This window comes from Mustela nivalis, assembly GCF_964662115.1.
Source record: "Mustela nivalis genome assembly, chromosome: 1".
Classification (NCBI taxonomy): Eukaryota; Metazoa; Chordata; class Mammalia; order Carnivora; family Mustelidae; genus Mustela; species Mustela nivalis.
In genome coordinates, this window is record NC_139020.1 from 130212368 (window position 1) to 130236920 (window position 24553).

The 24553-nt window shown below is 34.9% G+C and overlaps 1 protein-coding gene across 15 annotated transcripts in view; it reads right to left on the bottom strand.

Moving 5' to 3' along the window:
* The window catches only part of ANKRD28 (ankyrin repeat domain 28), a 199729-nt gene that overhangs the window by 23324 nt on the left and 151852 nt on the right, over positions 1 to 24553 (bottom strand). For all 15 annotated transcript variants that reach the window (XM_082684430.1, XM_082684421.1, XM_082684432.1 and 12 more), the window contains 10 exons: positions 22811 to 23023; positions 17987 to 18065; positions 16727 to 16841; positions 15396 to 15478; positions 13456 to 13519; positions 11536 to 11604; positions 9138 to 9278; positions 3561 to 3672; positions 2378 to 2404; positions 1893 to 1967 (listed from right to left, as the gene is read on the bottom strand). In XM_082684430.1, the coding sequence (XP_082540556.1) occupies positions 1893 to 1967; positions 2378 to 2404; positions 3561 to 3672; positions 9138 to 9278; positions 11536 to 11604; positions 13456 to 13519; positions 15396 to 15478; positions 16727 to 16841; positions 17987 to 18065; positions 22811 to 23023 (978 nt within the window). The remainder of the gene's footprint in view (positions 1 to 1892; positions 1968 to 2377; positions 2405 to 3560; positions 3673 to 9137; positions 9279 to 11535; positions 11605 to 13455; positions 13520 to 15395; positions 15479 to 16726; positions 16842 to 17986; positions 18066 to 22810; positions 23024 to 24553) is intronic.

A 24553-nucleotide genomic window follows, 5' to 3' on the forward strand; every position in this document is an offset into this window, starting at 1 on the left:
ACTCTACTTTAGGAACTCTACTGCCCTAGGATCATATTTAATCTTGTTCTTCAATACTGGGTCAATGAAACTTGCTACTAGCAGAAAGAACTTTTGAGAAATACCATATATGCAGAAGACAGTATACAACAACAAGAGACAAATAAGGATGACAAGAAGCCATGATGATTTGCCAGAGGGGCGTTCCCCTCAAGATGTCCCTGTATAAGATGGAAACAAGGAATCTGAACAGGTACTATATGCAAAGACAAGAACCAAGACCTCAAGCTAGTGTGTTTTCACAGCATCAAGGTGTCCTGGATTGGGAAAGTTTGGAAGGGAAAAAAAATCACTTCAAGTTAATTTCTGAAAACCTCCTGGGAACAGATACAAAATGTGAAAAGTGGTGGTATCATCACAGTTCACTGAGTCTCATTACTAAATTAAAAATTGTTTCCGGGGCGCCTGGGTGGCTCAGTGGGTTAAGCCGCTGCCTTCGGCTCAGGTCATGATCTCAGGGTCCTGGGATCGAGTCCCGCATCAGGCTCTCTGCTCAGCAGGGAGCCTGCTTCCCTCTCTCTCTCTCTGCCTGCCTCTCTGCCTACTTGTGATTTCTCTCTGTCAAATAAATAAATAAAATCTTTAAAAAAAAAAAAAATTGTTTCCATTTCAGCTTAAAAACACTACTCAGCACAAATAGCCATGTTCATATATAACACTACTACACATAACAGCCATGAAGTAAACAAAAACTAGTTAAAAAAAGAAAAAGTTTCAGATAACATATTCAAAAACTTGGCAAAGTGATTAGTCTGGCACCTAGTAAGTGCTTAGGAAATGGCAGTGCTAGTTTAAGAATGATGATGATGATGTAAGAACTGCCTAGTCATCTGCTCAGACTTCATTTCTTGCCATCAACAGTAAAATAGCTATCTTCTCCATGCTGGCTTTGCCCTTCGGGATGACTTATTTACTCTGCAAGTCTGGGAGAGCAGACAGTATTTCTAAAGACCCAAAGGGCAAGGAAGCAAGACACTGCAGCATACCTCCTTAGTCATTCAGAAAATGGTAGGAAGTACTAAGCAGGGAGAAAGGGGTAGAAAATTCAATGCAGATGTACTGGTGTTAGAAAATATGCAGGAGAATCTTATAAAAAAAAAAAAAACCCAGCATACGTGAGAAGAAAACAAAGGGATCAGTGAACTTGTAGTGATCCTCATTAGCATAGGTATAAACCCTTATAAACACTTTACCTACATGTAAATCCAGCAATCTCCCAAATAGCTAGTGACTATATCCAAGTCTCCTGATTCTCAATCTTCATCTCACCCCAAACAACTGTTAACATTCTGTTTCAAAAACAGATTCTTCTTTCAGCACAAAACGAACAAGATTGGCCCTTGCTTGAAATTTCCTAAAGTAATTTATTCCCACATCTGAGTTAAAGAACTGTTTTACTTCACTAACCTTCTCCTCTTAGTGACTGACATTATGAGAAAAAAATCAAAGGCATTTCAAGCTAAAACAGAAATTACAAATCATAGAGCCAAATTCTATGGTATGAGCAAATGAAGGACCAGTGAACACACACTTAGTGCTCCAAAATCAAAAAAGTTGTAGAAATGCAGCAGAAAATACAGTTCTGCTCAGCTAGTTAGAAGTCATTCCATTAGGGCAGTGCATTTTAAAATTCACATCACAGGTATATTCTCTCCCTTAGAGTAGATCACTGTTTATTTTTTAAATAAATCATAACAGGTACACTCAAGAAGCCTCTGACTTTAAAAAGCTGTTGAAGATTTAATTTCATGATCATCATACATGGCCCAAAAGTACTAGTTTGAGTCAAACAACCAGATGGGAGATATTTTCAATAAACCAGGCATCAAGTTGGCTGTAAAGGCAGTACTCACGGCCAAATGTAAAGGGCTTATTGTTGCTCTGTTGTCTGAATCATTCAGCATGTCTGTCCCAGAGGTTTCCATTAACTGAAAGAAAAAGTATTTGAAATGTCAGAAATGGTACTTTTAGATATATTGCAGCAGTTATTCCTGCCTCCTTCCTCAAGTTTAAATACATTTTAGAGTAAAAATTGATACTTAAATATGAATTTTAAAATCTCAGACCATTATACTGTGAAGATTCCACTCAGCAAGCTTATACAATAGATCATCATAAAAGGGTGGTGAGGACCACAGAATAAGAGCTCTGAGGTAGGGCTATATACTAGCTTGAGGGAAATGCTATTTACTCACCACCAAGTAAGAGCCACCTGCCCCAGCCCCATACCCTAAATGTACTTGTCTTTTTGTTCCCAGGAATGTGTAGAATGGGCTTCAGCTCTAGTGAGAGCAAATAAATTAATTACAACACTCCAAATGGGGGGCGGATTACTTACAACATCTAAAGGAGTTTCACTTGCAATCTGAAATAAAATTCAAAATAAGAATATTTAGCTTAGAAAATATTCATATATATTAGAGCTATGTTACAGGTCTCTATTTACACAAAGCTTTGTTAAATTCTATTCTGAGCTTGTGTTCCCTTTGCCTCAAACAAATTAAATCTTTTTTTTTTTTTTTAAAGATTTTATTTATTTATTTGACAGAGAGAGATCACAAGTAGACAGAGAGGCAGGCAGAGAGAGAGAGAGGGAAGCAGGCTCCCTGCTGAGCAGAGAGCCCGATGCGGAACTCGATCCCAGGACCCTGAGATCATGACCCGAACCGAAGGCAGCAGCTTAACCCACTGAGCCACCCAGGCGCCCCCAAAATTAAATTTTTTAAATAAATAAGTATGCAGTATAATATACCACCTATCTCTATTCATGGGTCTAAGACTTTAGTGTACAAGATACCATAATAACCCAAGGAAATATTTGTTATTTCTGATAGCAGGGTTTTAAGTACTGCATTAAACAGGTCAACCTTTTTCTATCTTTAATATCCACTCTCTGTTGAAGAGAAGCAAAGTTTAATATAATTTATAAGTAAGTCTAAATAAAGAAACTTTTAACTTGAAGTATCTGTTACACACTTGATAATCTTTTAAATTGTCTCTTGCTTTCTCTTTGGTTTGGCAAAGTATGGTGAATGGCATGTATATTCAAGAATGAGATCACAGTTGAAATAAAAAGCTCCTTTGCAGATGTACTGTCTCCCCTATCAGGAGGGACTGTAAAAAGAATGGGCCTTTCAGAAATCTCTAAATAATTTATATGGGAAAAAACCCTCCTCTTACAGGGACATTTCTCACACAACACATAGTTACAGTTCTTTAGAAATTTCTGGAAAACATTTATTTAAAGGAAAAGGGAAAAGAAATGCTACATCAACACAGGGTAGTAAGGGAAGGACACAAGAAGCCCTTTCCAGAGATCTAATTTTCTCCGTTCTCTTCTTTTTGAAAGGCAAAGGGAATGAGAGATATCTTACTGAGGCAAGCAAGTATGAATTTTAGAGGTATATAATGGATCTAAAAATATTAAAAAGAGAGTTTGTTTGGTTCATTTATTCTCATTCTCATTATGTTATTAGAATATAAATCACATTAGTCTTTCCACAACAATTCACAAATCTTACCAGCTGAAGACAAAGACGGTGACCATAAGCAGCTGAATAATGAACTGCATTGTATCCTTGCTTGTCACGGATCCCTGGATTTGCATCATTTCGCAATAAGTATTCCAGGCACCTATATATAGTAATGTTCAAAATTCTAAATTTTGCATTTTAACCAATGATAAAGACAATCTGAAACTAAAAACTGACAATTTTTCTTATAATTTCTTGCAATTTTTTCTTTTTCTTGAGAAAAGTAAAAATTACAAATACATCTACACTATATAAATGTCATTTAAATGACATTGACTATAACTATCCTAAGAATACAAACGAAATGTTCATTAGAGAATATCCTTCATTCAAAATGAGTATCTCCAAATTCTGTCAACAAGCTCAGTATACCTGAGGGCTGGCTGTCTTTTACACAGTCACTATGTATGGCACCACCTATTCCACTCAAACAATATCTGACAGGATTAAACTTAGTGGTGGTGAGCATCCAATGTTGGCAATATTACTGTTGACGTATCTGGAACACATAGTGGGTGTAGTATCTCATTAGGAAGCTGAAGAAAGGATATAAAAAAAATCTCAGGATAACAAGGTCAGAATTCAATGATCTTGAATCAGAGGACTAAGAAGACTGTAAATGGTGTAAAGTCATATATAGGTAACAAGAAAGATTCTCCCATGGCAGATTTATCTGATTCCTGTGCTATCAAAGCATTAGAAAAATAATTTTAAAAGGTACAATTCACAATCTGTTATAATTTTAGTACATTTTATTGTTAATGTAGCAAAAAAGGAGCACTGAATTAGAAATTAGAAGATTGTATATAGAACTAGTCTCTTACCAATGATCTTGAGCAAATCAAATCATTTCACCTTTGTGGTAAAATGGCCTCTGTTCCTTTTATAGATGGGGTGGGGAGCAGAAATCCAACTAAGAATGCTAAACTCCATTTATGCTCGAATTTCACATCCATAATTATTTGTTGATAATTTGTCTAATATTATAGTATGTCTAACTAAATATTAATTCAACTACCGAGGGAAAATTTATTACTTGTTAAAAATTCAAGTTTCCTTAAGGAGTGCACTTGCTAAGATGAGCACTGGGTGATGTATGGAATTGCTGAATCACTATATTGTATACCTAAACTAATATCACACTGTATGATTAACTATACTAGAATTAAAAAAAAAAAGTGTAAAAAATTTCAAGTTTCTAAAAGCATACTTAAATTATATAAAAACAAACAAAAAAGAACTCCAAAGCAATATAACTGATCTTTTAGTAACTATATCATATATAGATATATATAGAATGTATTACACATATACATAACTATCATTATGTATTACACATATATGTATTACACATATACAGAACTATCATATATGTTATCTATGCATCAATCATCTATCTACCTATAAGGGCCTTTCTTTTCAGTGCCAACACATTTCTTTAATGCTGAATTGCTTAAAATCCTTTAGATCTCTTAGTAATTACTTGCAGACTCTATATTTACTATCCTCAATAGTAGCAAATGTCTATCCATTCAAGTGGAATTTTAACATTTATGTATAGTTAAAATTATTAGTCAAATATGGTGAACTGGGTATCATCATGATCAAAAAAACCCAAATCTGAATCTAAAGTAACAAGATTGGTGTTTTTTGGTGTTCATAAACTAGCTTCGAGGGTTCTGCAGAAAGTGTTCCAGACAGTGTATAAACTGTGTCTAGTTTTCTTTCCTAGGTGACCAAGTCAGAGGTCAGTGCTCACTGGAATGGATAAAAGACCTGCAGCCTGGAGGACAGTCCTATTGCTTTGTAGGCACAAACATTTCACCCAAGGGCATATCTTTTTATCTTTAATCAAATTCTCTAGATGAGAGAGATGAAACAGAAATAGTTCTCCAACTGAGACCTGAGTACAAAGCAGATTCTATCAGTGGAAAAACTATTTTAAGATAACTTCCTGATACAGGAGTACTGAAAAAAAAAATTTATTTAAGGAAAGCAAAACAAGTAGGTAAGTTTGTGTTTACGTTCTAAAGTAAGAGAGCACATCTCAATACATTTACAATGACTGGTCCATGGATACAGCATTAAATGGCTTCAAATAATTTGTTATACATTAATTCTTATCAAATCATATGATTTTTTTTTACATTCATATTATTCATATAATTGGTTTCCTATAACAAAACAATGACTAAGTTACTTTGAAATAAAATTCCTTCTACTGGCCTGCCTTTTACATTTTGCTAAGCAGTATCAACTTTCATTAACTACTTTGTGAGATAAAGCATTATCTTCAACAAATGGAAAAAATTACTGACACTCAGGAAAATCAAATCATATTCAAGATCTTTTGGCTAGCATACAGCAAAGCAAGGACCAGACCTCAGGTCTTCTCTTCATCCAGTGTCCTCTTCATGCTACCAAATACTTCAGCACAGGGGTTAATGAGTTAGAGTGGCACTTTAACCTGGGTGCTTATAAAATACTGAACCACAAAATTCCTTGGTCTTGAATATGTGGACCTCACATCTAATTTGCAAATAAGATGGAGGGGAGAGAGTGTATTCTTTTTTCCTGATTGTAAGTTAACACACTGATTTTATCAAAGCCAGAAAATCAAGATATAAACAACCTTCCCTGGGGATGCTGACAGGGGATTAGCAAAGGATTATAAAAAAAAAAACCCACAAATACACATTACTGAATAGTAGTAATTTGAGGTTATGGGGATTTTGTGTCCTTTTTAAGAAAATATTTCACACTTGTAAGTATGAATTAATCGTTCCAGATTATTTTATGAGAAATAAAAAAATAAAAATAAAATTCTTTTATTCTTTTATTCCCAGTTTATATACCTGGGAAAAATAAGACAACATTTGATTTAGAAAAATAAGACAACATTTCTGTTTTTGGGTTTTTTGGGACGGGGAGAGGGCAGAGGGACAGGAGAGACTATCTTAAGCGGGCTCCATGCCCAGCCTGAAGCCCCACACAAAGTTTGGGTATCACAACCCTGAGAACATGACCTGAACTGAAATCAAGAGTTAGATGCTTAACCACTGAGCCACCCAGGTGCCCCAATATTTTATCAATGTTACAGTGCTACTAATTGAGTCTCCAAAACAATCATTTATTGAAAGGATGCCTCTGGTATCCTAAAATGGTTACTGTAGCTTATAGCTTCCAGAAAGTCCTCAAGACCAAATCACTGAGATAATAAATGATGGCATTAGACAGGACCTCTGGGATTCTGATACTTTAAAGAAACAGAGGCTCTAAGAAATAGTGTGAGAGGGGCACCTGGGTGGCTCAGTCAGTTAAGAGACCAACTCCTGGTTTAGACTCCGGTCATGATCTCATCATGAGATTCAGCCCTGTGTTGGACTCCATGTTCAGTGGGGAATCTGCTTGAAGATTATCTCCCTTTGTCCCTCCCCCATTCTCTCAAGTAAATCTAAAGAAAAAAAAAAACCCAAAAAACAAAAAACAAAAAAACAGTGCTAGATGATTTTATATACATAATCTCAGTTTTCCCCACAATTCTAAGTAAGTTTCTTTTCAATTTTACAGATAAAGATTTTGCTTGGCAATTACCTGCTCAGGCTCAAAGGGGTATAATATAGAAACCCCAAGATTTAAACTGGGTCTTTTGGATCCCAAAGTTCATGTTCTTTCTAGCACATTAGGCTGCTTTGTGTAGATACTGAGAATTAAATGTTTAAGTAGTAAGTATCACTAGGCTGTTGCTCAAGACAGTTTATATTAGGTGAAAGAACTGATTTATATCACTTTAGTACTGATACACTTCTACAAAAAAAAGTAGATTGGTTTAAAACAAAACTACAAATCCCAAACAGTATGGGTTGAACATTGTTATTCTCTTGGTTTCTGAATAAGAATTCAGGTTTAAGGTAACTGTCTAAGGGCAAGAGGACCTTGGGTAATCTCTACGTGTGTGTGTGTGAGAGAGAGAGAGAGAGAGAGAGAGAGAGACATCTCAGTGGAATTTATGTACATCCCATTGAGTGACACCTAATAACTAGTGTGTGGGAACAGTGGTAAAGGATCATTGGTGGTGATATGCTCATTTTAGGTATAATCTATTTTAAGAAAATCTAGAAATTAAACCCTGAAGTTACAGAATTTATACATCAGAGGATGATCTACTTACCCAAGTTTACCAACATTTTTTTAAAGTAAGATTTTACTTATTTATTTGACACAGGGGGGTGGGGCAGAGAGAGAGAGAGAGAGAGAGAGCACACAGGCAGAGGGAGTGGCAGGCAGAGAAGGGAGCCTGATGCAATGCAGAGCTTGATCCCAGGACTCTGGGATCATGACTTGAGCCAAAGGCCAATGCTTAATTGACTGTGCCACCCAAGTGCCCCACCAAAATATTTTCTTATTTACAAAGTCTTTACCACAGATTTTCTTTAAAGAGCTACTATCTATAAAAACATACTTCAAGTAATTTAACTTCTTCCAAAATCTATCTACACCTAACTACTCTAGGTTTACGTGAAATTATACAAATTATTTACATTCTTGTAAACAAAAGTAAGATTTTACTAGTGCTTTTGAGATTACAGAGCTTCAGCTTCGAATCCAAGATAACAAAGTGCTACTGATAGAAATGGCTTTGATATTAGTTACAGAATTTATAATAAACATTTGTGAATAATACCTTCAAGTTATGCTTTTTATTTTAAGGGTAAAAAGCAAATATTAAAAACCACAGAAATAGTTCTATGTTAATTAAAACTTCCTTGAAGTATATTTTATAAAATCCCCCTTACAAATCACTCTTTGTTTTTCCCTTTGGGTATTTTTACTCTTAATTGATCCACACACAATTGTGAATACCACAAACTGAAGATCCTCTCTCTCCAATGAATTTATTTTCTTCCAAGAAGGCAATATATATTAAGGTACTATGAACGGTTCTGATCAGCTTTAGGTGAATATTAATTATAAAAAATAATTTACACATCTCTTGTTCTTTGGTTATTCAGGCATTCTTGGCCAATATTTGGTTATTTCATTATCTCATTTACTTATTTAAGCAATATTTAGAACCAACAAGTGCCAGATTTTGCCATACTGGCTACTCCCTTTTTGGATAGATACCCATTTCTAAGGATTTCTTACAAATACAAACTCTCTACCTCTGACTGATACTGGTGTTCCAATCTCTGCCCCATCTTCCGCTGGCATTGTCCACATCTCTTCTCTGTCCCTTTCCCTATGATAAACTCAAAACTGCTGCCTCTGAGAAGTCAGAGGGAAAAAACATGGAGATGATATTAAGATGTGCTTTGGCAGGGAGGACAAGAAGAGGCCTTTATCTTTCTTCTACCAGATCAGTCAATAAAGCAGGTTGCTGAGTAGAAACAGGTAATAAACTATGATTCAGGAATAATTATGAAACCAATTTATTTCCACACAAGAGACTCAAGAAAATACCACAAAAAGTATAAAAATATGAACTTGCAATAAAAACAGCCATCCACATGGAAAATGTTTGTTTACAGAAATAATCCTTCATTCTCACCACATGATACTTACTTGCCATCTGTGTCTGACGTGGCTGCATAGTGCAGGGGTGTGCATCCTCTTTCATCAAGGTCATTCACACTTGCTCCTGATCCCACAAGAGCAAACAGGCACTGGTAATTGCAGTTGGCAGCAGCATAGTGCAGCGGAGATCTTTTGTGCCCAAGTTAATATAAGAAAAATAAAAGCCAGGGACATATACCAGTAAATAAGTGCACAGCTGACTCTTACTTGACCCAGTTACAAATGCTGAATTTATAGTGAGTCTGAGATTGATTTCTACCATATACTAAGTCTTTTGGAGGTCAGGACAAAAGAAGCTAGTATGAGAAAGTAAGGTAGCAAAGAACCTCTAAGAATAGGAAATTACGACAGAAACACAGTAAAATTATTTCATGGTCCCCACAGTAACGATTCTAGTCTTTTGAGTGAATTACAGACACCTTCATATTCTGCTCAGAAACTTTTGAACACTTTCATTTTAACAAAATTTCCCTTATACTAACAAAAATGTTTCATAGTACAGGAGTAGAAGCTGTTGTTCATGTCTCAGGAGGAATAAAGAATAAGAGAAATATAGAAGCATTAAATAGAATGCCCTACTCTACCAACCATACAGTAAAGCTGTACAGTAGTATCAGGTTTCTCAAGCAAGAACTGCATAGTTTTGAAGACTCTTTTTTATTCAGAACAGTTAGAGTACGGTTTTTAATTTCTTAAGACTGAGTATTTGTAGCCGGTTTCCTCCCAGTTACTGAAATGCAACAGAATGTTACTAAAATTCCCTGTCTTTGAATTGCAACTCTATAATGATTCCATTACTTTTCATTTAAAAAAAAAAAAAAAAGGACAGAAGAAAAAAACAAAAAATGAAGGTAAACAGTAGTAAAACAGTACTACTAAACAGTAGTAAAACATTATTTTACTTTATTGGATAACAACATAGTATAGTAATAGCCTTTTTTTTTTCGGTCTTGGTGGCTCCCCCCTTTATTTTTATTTATTTATTTTTAAAATTATTTTTATTAACGTATAATGTATTGTTTCAGAGGTACAGGTCTGTGAATCATCAGTCTTACACATTTCACAGCATTCACCATAGCACATACCCTCCCCAATGTCCATAACCCAGCCACTCTATCCCTACCTCCCCCAACCCCCAGCAACCTTCAGTTTGTTTTATGAGATTAAAAGAGTCTCTTATGGTTTGTTTCCCTCTTAATTAAGAAATACAATTAACTCTGAATTACTTCTAAGGTTCTAAACTCAGAATATGCTTCAGTAGCCCTTGCTGCCATTTGTAATAAAAAAATGCTTCAAGTGCTACAAATTAACTAATGTAAGATGGATTAAAGTAGAATTGTAAAAGTCAATTTACTGTAAAAATATTGCATTGCAAAGCCAAACAAAATGATTTTGGTTTCATAGGTCATTAGTTCCTTTTATTAGTTAGGCTTATGAAGCTGTCTATTCCTCAAAGTAATTATGGGGTCAAACAGTTTTTTTTTTTAAAATATGCATTTCTGATTCCCTACCATACATTATTATTTACTTCTGCACTGACCCCATGCCATGCACTGAATGTACATCCACACATTTCCTTCTGGCACACACACCCTTTCTAGTCATACGCTTTGATATAATTCTCAAACTCATGACCCACAATTTTGCTCACACTACCTGCCACCTCTTTTTTTTAACCAATTCAAACCGCCTTCAATCCTTTCCTGGATGGTTTTAGCACATGCTAGGTCAACTCCTACTCTAAGTAACTTAGTAGATACTGGTGACTTTAAGTACTGTTACCATCAGTGCTAGTCACAGTAAGAATGAGGACTGGCTAAAAGACTACAAAGGGGTTCTGTTACTTCAGTTATTTTCCTACCAGTCATATGAAGGATGTGCTATTATGTGTATAGGTAATGTGGGGAGTTATATGAGGGGAGAACAAAAGTTTCATATATATTTATTACCTATTTCATTCCGGTTTCTAGTGGTCTGTAACCAAATATGGGCACCAAAGTCTCTGACAATGAAATGACTTAGGGGTAAGGAGAATTGTACTACTAAGTTCTAGGTCTTGTGAATTTCTTGAAGGAACACAGGCACCATGGGGTTTTACATTTCTAAGTATAATTATGAGAGGAGGAAGAATGATATCGAGAGATTCAGAGGTGCTTATAAGGTAAAGCTGTGGCTGACAGCCTGGGGCTGTGGCAGGGGGCCAAGTGGAAGAAGACTGTGGGTAAAAATGAATTATTTCAAAGCTACTGACTTATTCGGGCCTCTCAGTGAATCATGATCACAATGCAAAAGATGCTCAACTGTTAATTCTCAGAAGACAGAAGGTCACGCAAGTCATTTAGTAAACATTAATTAGGTTCTATAGAGGAATGTCATCACAGCCTACCTCCCAAATTTGTCCTTTTTGTTGAAGTCTGCACCAGTATTCAGCAGAAGGTTTAGGCACTCCAAATTCCTATTAGGGAAAATACAGTTAGAAGACTTAACTGTCAGTAATTTCATAACAAAATTGGTAGTTTAAGTACCAAAACATGTTTTCAAATGAAGACAAAGTGAAAAAAATGACACAATATATATTTAATAAAATATAAAACATTAAAAAATAAAATAAAATAAAACATTAAAATTCATTGTATCTAGAATTTTAAGAAGTTATATATATATACATATTGGCATGTTGATAGGAAATAACAGTGAGTCATGTTGTCACTGTTTAAAAGAAAGCTCACATTTAAGTTCCTGAGAGTTGGTTAAGTGGCTGCCTTAGGTTCAGGTCATGAGCTCATTGGTCCTGGGATGCAGCCCGAGTCCTTGGACTCCCTGCTCAGTGGGGAGTCTGCTTTTTCTTCTGCCTTCCCACTCCTTGGCACCCCTGGCACCTCACACTCTATCTAAATAAAATCTTAAAAACTTCCTGAGAGTTTTTAGGAACCTTTAAAACAAACTTCAAAAAACATGCTTTTAACAGAATGGTTTAAATTTAAATGGTTTTTAATACTAAATTAAAAGAAAATGGGTTAAAAAAAAATCAAACCTGAAAATGCTCCAATTTGTTTTCCCTTATCTTCTCCTATATTATAATTGCTTAAATGTATCTTTAATTAAAATTGTAGGAGCATATGGTACATGCATGGGTCTTTCTGTAGTTTAACTTTCAAAACCCTGAACATCATTACTATGTTACACTAGAAACTGAGATTAGCACCTAATCAGACAGTCGTGTTGTCTTTTGTCCCTCCCTTTGGAGGCCAGTAATATGGAAGCTAGGTTTTAACTGGAAAGTCCTTTGGTGACCTTGGAAGAACAAGAGGACCCAGTCATATGTTCACAATCCATCTTTGCATCTGTGACTGGCCTAGTAGTAGTCTTGGTTCAGTATACTTGTCCTCTGAAACCTCTGGGAACTTTTAAAGAATGATTATTAGTAATAAAATTCTTGTAAATAATGTTTTTGATAAGTCACCATGAATTAAATGTCTTACTGCAGATTTAGGATCTAACTGATCAGAAACAATAGATTAGAGCATGCTTCAAAGATGATGAGTTTTAATTGAAGGTTGTTGTTCATTCAAACCAAGAGCCTAGTTACCCCTAGCAACAATATTTAAAACTTTGTCAAAAATTTTTTATTTTTTATTTTTTTAAAGATTTTATTTATTTACTTGACAGAGATCACAAGTAGGCAGAGAGGCAAGCAGAGAGAGGAGGAAGCAGGCTCCATGCTGAGCAGAGAGCCCGATGCGGGACTCGATCCCAGGACCTTGAGATCATGACCCGAGCCGACGGCAGCGGCTCAACCCGCTGAGCCACCCAGGCGCCCTGTCAAAAATTTTTTAATCTCAAAAATTGTCTTTTTCCTATTAGGGTAGAGGAAAGACATAAACAAGCCACAGACATTTTTTTCTCCTAAAATTATGATTAAAAAAACCCTACACAGCTTTTAGTATTACTCAGAACATCTCTAATGTTTCATTGCTCTCTATTCCTTTCATTTACCCACAAATAATTTTCTCTCACAAAAAGCAATACTTCCTTTTACAGTTTTGCTCCACCTCCCCCACATTACTGTATCCTTTTACAGTTTTGTTCCAACTCTCTTCCTACTCATAATTTAGGACTTAGATGGAAGAGGATTTAGAAAAAGTAATTTCTACTACTCTGGACTTTCTTCTCCCAAACCATTCCTTTTATGGTTTGTTTTCCATTTTGACACAGCCCATAACTATTAAAGAGAAACAAAGATAAGAGAAAAACTGACATGACCAGCTACCTTCTTCTTAAAAAAGTAAAAATTTTGTTAACATACCCTCCAGCTGCAGCTGCGTGTAGACAGGTCCTGCCAAAATCATCTGGGGTATCTATATCAAATCCTGTAAGAATGAATACATCTTACATAGTATCATAGATAAGTTATTTCATATTAAAGTACTATGTCAAGAAATGTCATGTATCATATGACCCCCAATCTCAAACAAAACTAAATTACAAATAGGCACAAAATTATTGAAAGTAGATAATAATATATAATATTACCCAAAAAAACTGCCTCTAAGGACTGAGACTACTTTCAGGATAAGTGCTGGAGAACTTGTTTAAAAACCACAGGATATAACGGAATATTTTTCAACAATAAAAAGAAGTGAAATACTGATACATGTTATAATATGAATAATCCTTGAGAACACTTGGCTAAGTGAAAGAAAAGACCACATCTTGGGTGATTCCATTTCTATGAACTGTCCAGAACAGGCAAATTTAGAGACAGAAAGCAGAGTAATGGCTGCTTAGAGAGGTGAGGGAGGAAATGAGGACTGACTGCTAATAGGAAGATGAGAATGTTCTAAAACTGACTATAGGGGTGCATGGATGGTTCAGTTGGGTTAAGCATCTGACTTCGGCTCAGGTCATGATCTCAGGGTCCTAGGATCAAACTCCGTGTGTGGCTCCCCGCTGAGCAGGGAGTCTGCTTGTCCCTCTGCCAACCCCCCGCCCCCATGCTACGCACGCTCTCTCTCTCTCAAATATGTAAGATCTTAAAAAAAAAAAAAAAACTAACTGCAATGATGGACACATACCTCTGAATATACTAACAGACACTGAACTATATGCTTTAAATGGGTGAATTGCATGTTATGTGAATTATGTTTTTAGGGGTACCTAGGTGGCTCAGTTGGTTAAGCATCTGCCTTCAGCTTAGGTCATGATCTTGGGGTCCTGGGATGGAACCTGTGTCAGGCTCCCTACTTAGCAGTTTCTCCCTCTGCCACTTGTGCTCTCTTCCTCTCTCAAATAAATAAAAATCTTAAAAAACAAACAAACAAACAAAAAACTGTTTTTAAAAGAAGCCATAGATGCTTTGCTACCTGTGGATTATTACTAACACTGAGGAGAAATTTTAGACTTCTCTTTCATAGACAAATGGGTTTGTGAATACTTGTGGGCATACACATACTTTTAAAAACTTAAAGCATACTTTTAAAAACTTTATGTTTTTATGTATGTGGGCATACTTTTAAAAACTTTAAAACTTAGAAAAAAACTTGAGTTTTTTAAAAACTTAAAAAAAAATCACTAAGAAAAACTCAGAAGTGTCTGTCTCACAGAGTATGTTAATTTTCACCAAAACTTTCCCATAATTCTTTCAGCAATCGTATTAATATGTAAAATGTGCTCAACTTTTTTAACACTGAGAAACAGATTATCATTTAAAATCAACTGAATTATATATACTCAGTAATTCTATGCATTTAATAAGGACCACAGTTTTAGAATATTTGTAGAAAGCTATAGATCCTGTTTTGTTTCAAACAGACTATTATTATGGTATTATAAGACAGTAATTAGATATGGTATAAATAATTTCACAAACCTGGAAGATACTATAGCATGGCTATCAGCTCCTAAAAAGGAAGCATGCAAATGATATTCTGTTTCTAGACATATGGAGATGATCCAAGAAAACTACCATTCAATGAATAGAAACTACTCTAGAAATACTCCATATCCCATTCCCCAGCTAACAGAAGGAAATCCTGGAAAAATAAAACTTTTCCCAGATTTGAAGATAAAACTGAATCTTAAAGTTACAAAAGACCCAACATCTTCTAAGAGAGTTTAATAAATGATTCACACTTGTACATATCTACAAGTAATTTTGGAAAAGCAGGATAAAGAGACTGTATTGAAATATGAAGGGCTTTGGGGGGGAAAAAAAAAAAAGACTCAGTCTTCAATGGTTCCACTTACCAGAAGAAAGAAGTTTTCTGCAGCAATCTGAAAAACCACTTAAGGCTGCCAAATGGAGGGGGAACATTCCATGTATGCCACGCCTGACGTATAAGTAGGATAGTAACCTCATTACAATCAAGAATAACACGATCATTTAAATAAATTACAAAGAAACTAGTTAAAGTGGAAAGATAATTAGATGAGTCCAAACCTTTAATATTTTAAATAGCAATTTGGCAAAAGGCTGAAGGTGGGCATAGCTTATTTCTTATCCAGCAATTTTCCTCCAGAAGTAGAATTTTTCAACCTTAGTACTATTGCCATGATGAACTTTGTTGGGGGCTGTGGAGGGGCAGCTTCCCTGTGCATACAGGATGTTCAGAGGTGCCCCAGAGCTCTATCCAAACCAGATGCCAGTAACACCCTCCTCCCAAAGTATGACAACCAAAATTGTCTCTGGACATTTGCCTAGGGTATGAAATTCATTCCTTCCGCTTTGCCAGTGAGAATCATTACCACGACACAAAATGTTCAAGAATGCTCACTGTAGTAATTTTTGTAAAATTGGAAGCAATTTAAATTTGCAAATAAGTAGAATGAAAAAACTATGAAATCTTTATATAATAATTACATTTTATAAAATGGATGACTATAGGTTATTTGTAGAGATTATGAAAGAAGTCCAAATTTTCTACATGGCTAAATAAGAGACTGCAAAAATGTGTAGAGTTCCATCACATTTACAGAAAGCTTAAAAGAAGGTTTAAAACATGTTAATGAATATATGTAATAAATGTAATAAGATGTAATAAAAATATAAAGACACACCTAAGAATGATAAACATCAATTTAAGTAGGGTGTTTACTTCTACATAGCATGCAAGAGAATCCATCTTTCCAAAAAAAACCTTTAAAGAGAAACTTCAATATATAAAATAGACAAAGTGTGTTGTTTTGACCAAAGTGGAGGGGGGAGGGGGCAAAAAATCTACAGATAGTATTATCTGAATGAAAAAGAAAAGCATTCAGTACATAAATACTTTCAGGTCTTTTATTTACTTTTAGATTAAAAATAAATAGATCACAACAATGAAAAGCTCTGACTAAAACTGAGCATTATTCATAATCTAGAATTCACTGGGGTAAAAAAAAATGCACTATGCTGGCTTACCAAAGAAATCACATTAAATATTCTAGCACAACATCCTAGAACTTAAAAGCTCAAGCAATTAGTACCATATTGGGTACAGAAATCCATACTTCTACTTGAAATCTCTAGAAAACTGCAATTCACTTCCATCTGTGTTTCCCTTTCAGCACAGCTATCAACACTGTGGTTAAGTACTTACTTTGCAGTGTCAGCACCACTTGTAATAAGAGTGTTGATTAGCAGCTCATGGCCGTACCTTGCTGCTATGTGCAAAGGGGTGTTTCCATTCTTATCCTCACAGTCAATTACAGCTCCTGCAATAAATAATGTACGATCAGATGCTGGACTATATTAAGATCAAGTCAAATTTATTACACAGAAAGTAACATAAAACTCTATTCAGGCATAAACTAATGGATATAGTGATTTGACTAGGTTTCACTCATAGGACAATAATGGACCAGGCACTGAGGTTACAGATTTTACATTTAAAACAATTTTGTGAACTAAGCATAAGCTTTTAATATATTTTATTTGTTAAGATTTTATTTATTTATTTGACACACAGAGAGAGAAAGAGAGAGAGAGAGAGATCACAAGGAGGCAGAGAGGCAGGCAGAGAGGGGGAAGCAGGCTCCCAGATAAGCAGAGAGCCCAAAGCAGGGCTTGATCTCAGGACCCTGAGATCATGACCTGAGCTGAAGGCAGAGGCTTTAACCCACTGAGCCAGGTGCTCAGCTTTTAATATATTTTAAAATGATGAAAGGGTTCTGGGGTCCTATAAGTTTGGAAACCACTATATTAAAACAAAATTAAATACATTTCTTTAGAGCAAGATTTCAGGGCTTTAATGCACACATGCCAAGTATCATCAAAATTGCAGGCAATGCTTCAGGAATTATTTGATCACAAAACTACTACTTTTTCCTTGCAAAACTGTAACAACTATTATCTTGAGGACTATTAACAAACAGTTCCTTGGAATATGGCTTGGGAAACACTAGAGTAATGTACCTAAGAACTTTTATTTAAAGGTTTAGCTTGCTTAGTACTAATTCAAATGCAAAAGAATACAAGTTCTGAAAGTAAAGTCCTAAAAATAGTTCAGAATACCCAAAAGGGGAAAAAAGATAAATGCAACAGAATTTTGTTAATGTATAATACAAATACCAACTGCGGTGGAAAGGCAAAGTTTTCTATTTAGCAATGCTTTAAAAAAGCCCATACCAACTGCTAGAGAAACTGTACTTCTAATTCAGGTGAAACAAAAAATAAATGAAAAACAAATTATGAAAGATACATATATATGGCATTTTATACTCTTTATTATTTGATTTTCATAAGATCTGAAATCAAATATTAAAAATATATAGACAGCTACAATAATTTCTCAATACCATTCATTTTGTGGATGTTTTTACTACATTTAAGAAAAAAAACAAACAGAAATACTTTTTACCACTCTGGATAATGGTTTGTGATCTGGAGAATCTACCGTGGAGGGCAGTCATGTGCAGTGGAGTTTTCCCATCCTTGCTCTGAAATAATCAAATATGAAAGATTTAAAATTATTGTTATATCTGTCATATGTAACCCTTAGTTTTATTTTGAATATCCTCCTGCATCTTTATCTTGTAAAACTACTATTCAAGCATTAAGTTTAGCTCAAACTTATGGAGGTAAAAGAGCTGTTCAGAATTAGGAACTTTTTTTTTTAAAGTACAGATATTATAAAGCACAAATATACAAAACAAAACAACCAACCCTCAATGCCTACAGTTTACCAAAAGCTCTGCACGGTAGTGTAATCCTAGTATCATTCCTATTACAAAGGTGGAAAAACTGGAGCACAAGGATATTAATGATTCAACCAAGGTCACATAGTCAGTAGTGGTACAACTGGGATGTTTCCCACCTTTCCAAAATTTGACCTTGCTACAGATCTTTCATTCTAAGAAATGCTGAATCCCTCCCTCAACCAAGGAAAAGTGAAAGTCAGAATTAACTTCAACCACTATAATTCACTTTAAAAACTTAATACATTAATTTGTTTACAATTATTTGTAATCAATACTGTTAGCTTTTTTTCTCAAATTACTTAAAAAAATAATCATACTGGCTGGGTATGTGCATATTTAATGTACAAACTCTGAAATTCTAAAGGACTTTATCAGAACATACAATGTGACCATTACAAAGAAAGAATCTATTTTGCAATTTCTAATCCCTCAGCAATATTCAGCCTATCTTCTGTGTGTATATATACTTAAAAACGAAATGCAACAAGTGTCCTAAGTTCACACTAAAACTGTATAATGCAGATCTCAAGAAATTCTGTCATTATACTAGAATGTTAGATTACCTATCAATGTGTTTGATTCCATAATTGTACATTAATTTTTTCAAGCAAACTACCCAACAGGCAATTTATCTCAAGGAATTCTCAAACCTTTGGAAGCAGTGTGTACACAAGAGGGAAAACAAAGCAAAGCAAACCAAAACAAACCCAAGCAAACAAATAAGGTAGGCTCTGGAGTCAGAAAGACCTGAGCTGAATCCTGGTTCTGCCAGTTACCAGAGCAAGAATTAGGAGAAGCTGTCTATCTTCTTGGGCCTTCACTTCTCAACTGGAAATGGATATACTACCTGGACCTCACAGTCCTGCTATACAGAATATACTATCTTCTGTAAACCAGCCATATGATATATGGGTGTTTTCATCTATGTACCAGTTATTCTTTCAACCAGAAAACAAAACAAAACAAAACAAAACAAAAAGCACAAAAACATTTTAATAATGGGATTCTAGTTTGGAATGTTTTTTCAAAATGTTCCCTATCATATCTTGATTCTTTAATCTTTTACCTTACAGACATAAAAAAAAGTAAAAATAAAAACTAAACGGTAATATAAATTTAAGTTCATAAAATGATGAAATGTGAAATATAATTATAGCTAACATTTATATACATAGTAAGCACTATGTTCCAAGCAGTTTTACAACACTTTACATATATATATATCAGTCATTTGTGTCTTAAAACCCTATGACTTATATGCTATTGACCGTATCTTACAGGCCAAGGTGTTAAGAAATGTAACCAGATCTCACAGCTAATCCAGGTGGCACTGGATTAACACTTTTACTTTCTACTACATACTTACTGATCACAAAAGTATTCCAAATATACTAAAACAAACAAACAAAAAACCCCCAAAAGATTCAGGTTACCAACTGCAAAGTCCACATTAAAGACATGTTATATGGAGGAGAGCGCATTTATTTCTCTTTGAATTGGGGGGACAATGGGTAGATTTTTTTAAAAAGTCACCTTAATTAATTTCAGAACAAATTAGAAGTTTAAACAGGAAATAAAGATCCACCAAAATTCTAAGAGTTGAGTTCACAAGTGACCATAAATAGCAACAAAAAATAAGCCACACACATTACTTTTTATGTTTAAATTTTAAATCAAATTATTTGAGGTACTTTACCTGACCAAAATTTATTCTTAAGAATAAGGTGAAGTGGGAAAAATGTGCATTTAAGGGATGTAATCAATGCAGTAGGGCTCAAGTCAGTAAGAAAGGTTATAAAAATCCAGACCTGGATTGTTTTTTAAACTTCACTCATTTTATCTCTATGTAGTACTTTGTGAAACAGCCAATTAATAAACCTATAAACAAATAATTGAGTAATTTCAAGCCTAAATTCATAATTCAATTTCTAGTCATCCACAACTTGATCAGGGACAGAAACACCAAAATGGAGAATGGCGTAAAAGAAAAAAGATGAAGCAGGGAGTAAGAGGTGACATGATAAGGAGAAAACAAGGATTACAATTTTTTTTTACAATGTAAGGCAAATGTCAAAGCCTTATTAGCTCCTTAATAAAGCAACAATTTGATAGGCACTGATTTGATAATACAGGAAATACAAGTGTCAGGAATGAAGATATATTCTTGAGTGAATATATATTCTTACTGGTTGAAAATACATAGTTATTAATAATTTTTATATAATTTCAGAGCTGGAATGTACCTTAGAAGTCATTAACATCATGACCTGTGTTCCAAAGGAACATGGCTATATGAAAACTGGACAACTGCATATAAATGGGATGTCATACATCCCCAAGCAAGATTCAGGCAACTTTTTAGGAAATCGATTTCTAAACCAGTATCATTGGCTTGCTCCCTTCAAATCTATTTAGCTACTAGAGTCAGCTGTGTAGGCACTCACATATGAATTCAATGATCTACCAGCAAGTTATATTAAATATTCATGTCTAAATGGCACTGTATAAAATACATAAAAAGGCTAATTTTTACCCCTTAAAGACAGCACTATAGAAACTAAAAGGTGTGTCACAGCTAATGATATAGGTAAGCCATGATACTTAATATTTAATACTCAACAATGATTTAACTGTAGTCACCTGATCATAAACAGGTCTCAGAGGCTAAAAAAACTGGTTATGATATTTTGAAAAATGTTAAAATCTAATCTTCATTAAAAAATATTACTAGGCCTTTAAGGAAACAAGTAACAAATGTCTCTCCTTCACAAGAGTTTAGATACTGCTCTACTCCCCGATTATCCAAACAGCAGGAATTCTTCAAATTTAACTAAGGAGTTCAAATTTATTATCAATAAATTTTTAGTAATTATTTAAACTATTAAAAAAACTTTAGTAGGTGACTTGACTGGGAACTGGAAGCTTTAAATGTATATTCTTAGAAAAGGCATTTTAAACATAACAGGAGTTCTTTATAATACCTCATGCCCATTCCTTCCTTGGGTGTGATGACTATAAATTCTTCCTATAGCTGAGAGAGGAAAATTTAGAGCAATGATTATTATAGATGGATTTGCTGCTACTGTAGCTATCAGACAGGGTCAGCAGTGTCACTAAAGGTCTCTCTAAAGTGAAGAAATATAAGAAAATGTACTCCTTTCTTTACCAATCTGAAGACTGGCTCATGATACCCACAAAAGCAGCTGAAATCTTAAGTAATTACAGTTCTGAAAAACACATTTTAAGGTTAAATGTTTTTACTAATCCTAAACAGTTCAATTTTATTTGTAGTTTTCTTTTCTATATAACACAAGATATAGACTGGCGAATACTCTAAGAATGAACTGATGTATAAATATAGAAACAATCAGTGAAAGCATCTTGGAAAAATCAAAACAATGATTACACATTATAAACTAGTGTTCAAAACTGTGGCTGCATGTGCTTTTTCACAGAATTATACAGAGAAAGTACATTTATTTTGGTTCCAGAATTTTCACGTCATTTCTAAAATTCAAATGCCCATTCCTAAAAGTGAATGCAACAACAAAAAAACCCCACAACTATTCCTTATATGTAACACACTGTGGTCTTTTAATTTTTATAAAATTGAAAAGAGCTTCGAAACAAAAGTTAAAAGATTACCATGAACACCCATATATATACCAGCTGGATTCTATCACTAACATTTTACTATACACACATCATCATATATCAATCTCTCCAACCAGCCATCCACCTAATTATTTGATGTTTTTCAAAAGTTGAAGATATGACTACATATTATCTCTAAGCACTTTGGTATGCTTATCATTAACAAGGGTTCAACATCACTTTGGTTTGTTACCTCCTAAGCGAAAATTTACATGCAATGAAGTGTACAAACCTTAAATGTACCACTTTATGAGTTTTGTCAAATGTTTATTTACATAAAAAAAAGCCTGTCAAAATACAAAATATTATCATCACCCCAAAAAGTTCTCCTAGACCCATTTTTCATCAATCCCTCCCCACAGAGGCAACTTTTTTTTTTTTCAACTACAGAATCTAGAACCCCATATAAGTGGAATTTCATCTTTTCTAGAACCTTATACAAATGGGACTAATACGTATATTCTTGTGTAAGACTTTTTTTGTGTGTGTAAGACTTTTTAAAGATTCACCTGTGTTCTTGTCTATAAATAATTTGTTCCTTTTTATTGCTGAATGGTATTTGTTACTGATACTATTTTATTTTTTTTTTAAATATTTAATTTATTTGACAGAGAGAGATCACAAGTAGGCAGAGAGGCAGAGAGAGAGAGGAGGAAGCAGGCTCTCCGTGGAACAGAGAGCCTGATGTGGGGCTCCAACCCAGGACCCTGGGATCATGACCTGAGCCAAAGGTGGAGGCTTTAACCCACTGAGCCACCCAGGCACCCTGATACTATTTTAAACAGCAAAGTCCTAAATACTACAGTATGGATTCTGATTTTATTTCATACCTTCATATTGACGTCAGCCCCATTGCCCACTAGAAGCTCTAAACACAACGCTCCATGTGTTGATGCAGCAGCAAAGTGCAAAGGGGTAAATCCTTTCTCATTCTTTTGATTTACATTAGCACCACAGTCTATAAGTTCATTTACTACAACATCTTGTCCATTATAGCAGGCTACATGAAGAGGTGTATTTCCATAGGCATTTGGTTCATTCATCTATCGAAAGGAAAAAAAATCTCAGTGTTAAAGTAGTCTTATTACTACAAGAATGAGAGCTCTTTTAGAGATGTTGTGGTTGTAAGCATGTTAATGGAGTCAGAAACGGGTAAATACATAGGTAAGACTTAGAATTCTAAAGTTCTTTTAAAATAATGAACATTAACAATAGCATTTTGGTGTCAAATAGACTTTTCACATTCAGGGAATATAATTTACACTTGCAATGTCTACTTCAGACAAAACTGAATGATTGCAAGAGTGAAATTTTAGGAAAATGAAAACAACATTTTTTTTTCCAAAGATTGTATTTAATTATTTGATAGACAAAGATCACAAGTAGGCAGAAAGGCAGGCGGGGTGGGGGGGAAGCAGGCTCCCAGCTGAGCAGGGAGCCTGATGCAGAACTCGATCCCAGGACCCCGAGATCATGACCTGAGCCAAAGGTCGAGGCTTCAACCACTGAGCCACCCAGGTACCCTGAAAACAACATATTTTTAAAGGTCTTTAAAGTAAGGTACAGTCATAAGAATTAACTCTAAGAATCATGATAAATGAACACAAACTAAAAATTCTGAGAGACATTGAATAACATGCTTATTTTCAGCCTTTACACTTGCAGTGACAAAAGATTGAAGTTGGTAACGAAGTAAAGGTCAGGATTTAAAAAACTGAGTGGCACCTTTTTCTATCTATTTCATTTTTCCAACAAAGTTGAGCTCTAGATATTTTCCAGCCTTAACATGTTAACATTTTACCAGAATGAATGTGCTCTCCATACTGAGAAATAATTCTTGAGCCAAGTTTCTCTTTTAGTTCTGTTTCTAATAAATAAAATGGGTGAATACTTTAAAGCTTACATAATAAATGTGACCTTTGCCCAAAGAGATGTCTAGCCCTCACCCTTGTCTTCTGGGCGGTAATCTATGGCATATCCAATAGGAGTGTCCTCGTTTAGGGTGGGAGCTGGCTACACTGGATCTCAGAGTAGGACTGGCCATAGTCAATGTTCTGAGGATAGGATACGCCAATGCCACCTAAACCAACCATGTGATTTAGGATGCAAGATTTGGAGCCCTCAGTTATCAATGAACTTGGAAACTGAAATCAACCATGGGGGCAAGTGGTCAATCAATCATACCTATAGGGCACCTGGGTGGTTCAGTTAGTTAAGCATCTTTCCTTGGCTCAGACCATGATCCCAGGGTCCTGGGACTGAGACCCATAACAGGCTCCCTGCTCAGTGGGGAGTCTGCTTCTCCTTCTCCCTCTGCCCCTGCTCATGTGCTCTCTCTCTCGTTCACTTTCTCAAATAAATAAAATTAAAAAAAAAAATTTTTTTTTAAATAAAAATGTAAAGGAACCCCAATAAAAACTCTGAAAACAAAGCTCAGATGAGCATTCCAGTTTGGCAATACTATGTGTATACTTTCACACGCTGATGCTAGGGGAGTAAGGAGTCCTAACACCATGGGGAAAGAATGAATGCTTTCTGTTTAGAATACTTCTGGACACTGCCCTATGTGTCTC